Below are 2,818 nucleotides of genomic sequence, written 5' to 3'. Positions count from 1 at the left end.
CACGAAAACGAGTTTTTCATTCAACACTTGGTTAAACGCGTACTTTATTACGAAATGAAACACATAAATTACATACTGAGCTGTCTACAGTAACGAGTTTGGTTAAGTGAATTTAAGTATATTGTTATATAAATTAAATATTAATAATTAGATTTCATCTATTTCTTTGTTTATGTCTAATATTTTAAAGTGCTTTTCTTAAGTACCTTGTGTCTAATTTTATGTCTAAGATATGTCGATTACTTCTTATAATTACGCAAATTGAGTAGAAACTCCACAACTCAGGGTAGAACATTGCACTCGTAAACCGAGTCCCAGCACTACTCAATTTTAAAATTATTAATCTCTAAGACTAAAATATTCATTCAACTATACAAAGCAAGTATTAAGTCAATGTACATCTTCAGCTCTTGATAAAAATAATTTTGAACAAGCTACATACAAATTCAATATAATAAAGTCGACCAACAAGAAAAAGAATCTAACGAGCTTGTCCTCAAATAAAATTTGCACCGAGCGGCAAACAAACAGTAAACGAAAAACGTAAACAAATCAACAATTTTTTGTACAAAGAATTCAAAACGTCTAAATCAAACAATCAATATGCATTTCAGTGCATATTCTCGTATAATTTACACGTGTTATGAGTGTCTTAGAGAAATGATATTCATAAGCCCGTGCCGAAAAACAGTAAAAAGACTCTTCATGTATTCGGGAGGTTTTCTAAGTGCCGTTTTAATATGTTCGCTAACAAACTATTTGGTTAATGGTAATTACCTCCAACTGTTACAAAACTCCTTGAGGTACCACACGGACTTAAAATATATCCTTATTTGGAGTCCAATCCCTAATCCAAGTTTTAAAAATAACAAGAAAATAATAGGCCAAAAAATATTTATAAAACAAAAGTGTCCACATATAAATTGCTATATTTCTTACGATAAGAATCTTTTGAAAGAGGATCACAGGAATTTCGATGCAGTGGTTTTCAAAGTGAAAGACATAATGAAATTAAGGGGGAAAAATATAAAGATAACGCGTTCACCAAATCAAATCTACGTTTTTAATTCCCTTGAACCATCAGACATGCATCCTGTATGCAATCCGATTTTCGATAACTTTTTCAATTGGACATGGACTTACAAACTAAATTCCGAGATATCCCATCCTTTTTTTAACATCTACGACATCAATAATGAAATAGTTGGACCGAAGTTGTTTATAAACTGGACAAGACAAATGGATCATACCGATAAATATAAAAGTAGAATGCGGAAGAAGACCAAAGCAGTAGCTTGGATCGTCACTGCATGTAAACTAAAAGTTAAACACGAAGAATTTATTAATGAATTTAAAAACGAACTCAAAGGGTACAATTATACGTTAGATATATACGGACCATGTGGTGATAAAAAGTGTCCTAAAAGAAGTACAAAGAATTGTTATGATATTATCGAACAACATTATTTCTTTCAAATGGTTCTAGAAGAATCATTCGCTGAGGATTACATAACAGAAAGAATGGTTAGAGCAATGACGCACATCTCTATACCTATCGTCATAGGAGGATCGCATTATAACAGGTAAATTACCATCAAAAATAGTATTTGTAAAAGATACATTTGACAAAGAGTTATTTATATGGTTTATTACATAGTGATTGCTTTGTTGTAGCTTATTTAAAATATACCAAATCTTTTTGAACTACATCAGGAAGTTAAAGTTAATTTGGTTTTATTTACATCTTCTGATTTTGACAAATTATTATTAATATTATGACTAAACAAATAGAAATATCTATAAAAAATAATAGGCTTCAAACATAATTGTTTCTACATCTAGTAATTAAAAGGGAAGCCATTGAAAACGTCTTATCACATCGCAATTTTAGCCATGAGAGGCATTTTTGACATATTAATATCTGGGTTACAGCCTTGCGATTCTGTAACTCACTTTTCAAACTCGCACAGCGGTTTTCGCAGCGACGGTCGCGCTCAAATCAGTCGTGAAGAAGTCATTTTACGATTTGGCATTCTTATAAACAATAAACTACATGCTCGAGTTTGAAAAGTGAGTTACAGAATCGCAAGGCAGAACTTTAACCATAAATTTTAATCTCCAATTATATTTTTGCAGATTTTTACCACCAGGCTCTTATATCAATGCCCAATCCTTTGATATAAAAAAATTGGGTGCCATTATCGATTACCTCATAAAGAACCCCACTACATACGAATATTTCTTTGATTGGAAAAATCATTACTACTACATGGCAAGACCTAGGTCTCACATGTGTGATTTATGTACGAAATTAAATGTAAATAATATCTCTTTAAATAAGCACTATTCAAAGTTTAGAAATTGGTGGGACCCAGATTATAAGGAACATTGTCAAAGTGCTCAGTTTATTAATAAAGGATTTTAAAATACACATTTTTTATTTGAATGTTTTTTCGCTTCTTCTATTTGTATCTTTTTGTAACATGACCAATCTCTTACTCACCGCAACGAAAGCCTTGAAGAAATATAGCACTTGGGGCGATGCCTATTAACTCCACTCACGCCGCTGTCAAAGCATGTTTGTATTTCCTTGATAATTTATTATATGTATAATTTTTTATCAGCCTACTCATGTCGATTTAGGCCTTAGTGGTAATGCTTTTCTGACTGCACGTGAAGATAAAAAATTACCTAATAAATTGCCGGCATTTGCCGGTATCCAAACGCTTTAGCTTATTTATAGAAGGATTAAATGCAACTGCGTAGCCCTCAACATAATATTTCCTCAAAATATCTATATAGCTATATATAGCTTCCA

General features: G+C 31.7%; 1 protein-coding gene across 1 annotated transcript; it reads left to right on the top strand.

The window, feature by feature from the left end:
- Positions 1 to 888: 888 nt before the first annotated feature.
- On the top strand, positions 889 to 2,425 carry LOC125056875 (alpha-(1,3)-fucosyltransferase C-like; the record flags this gene model as incomplete). The annotated part of the gene is made up of 2 exons (XM_047660190.1): positions 889 to 1,583; positions 2,137 to 2,425. Coding segments are annotated over 2 exons (984 nt in total), but the record flags the coding sequence as incomplete, so codon positions are not given.
- Positions 2,426 to 2,818: the final 393 nt, after the last annotated feature.

This window comes from Pieris napi, chromosome 15 (genome assembly GCF_905475465.1).
Source record: "Pieris napi chromosome 15, ilPieNapi1.2, whole genome shotgun sequence".
Classification (NCBI taxonomy): Eukaryota; Metazoa; Arthropoda; class Insecta; order Lepidoptera; family Pieridae; genus Pieris; species Pieris napi.
Note: the sequence above shows the minus strand (reverse complement) of the source record. Positions and strands in the feature narration are given on the sequence as shown.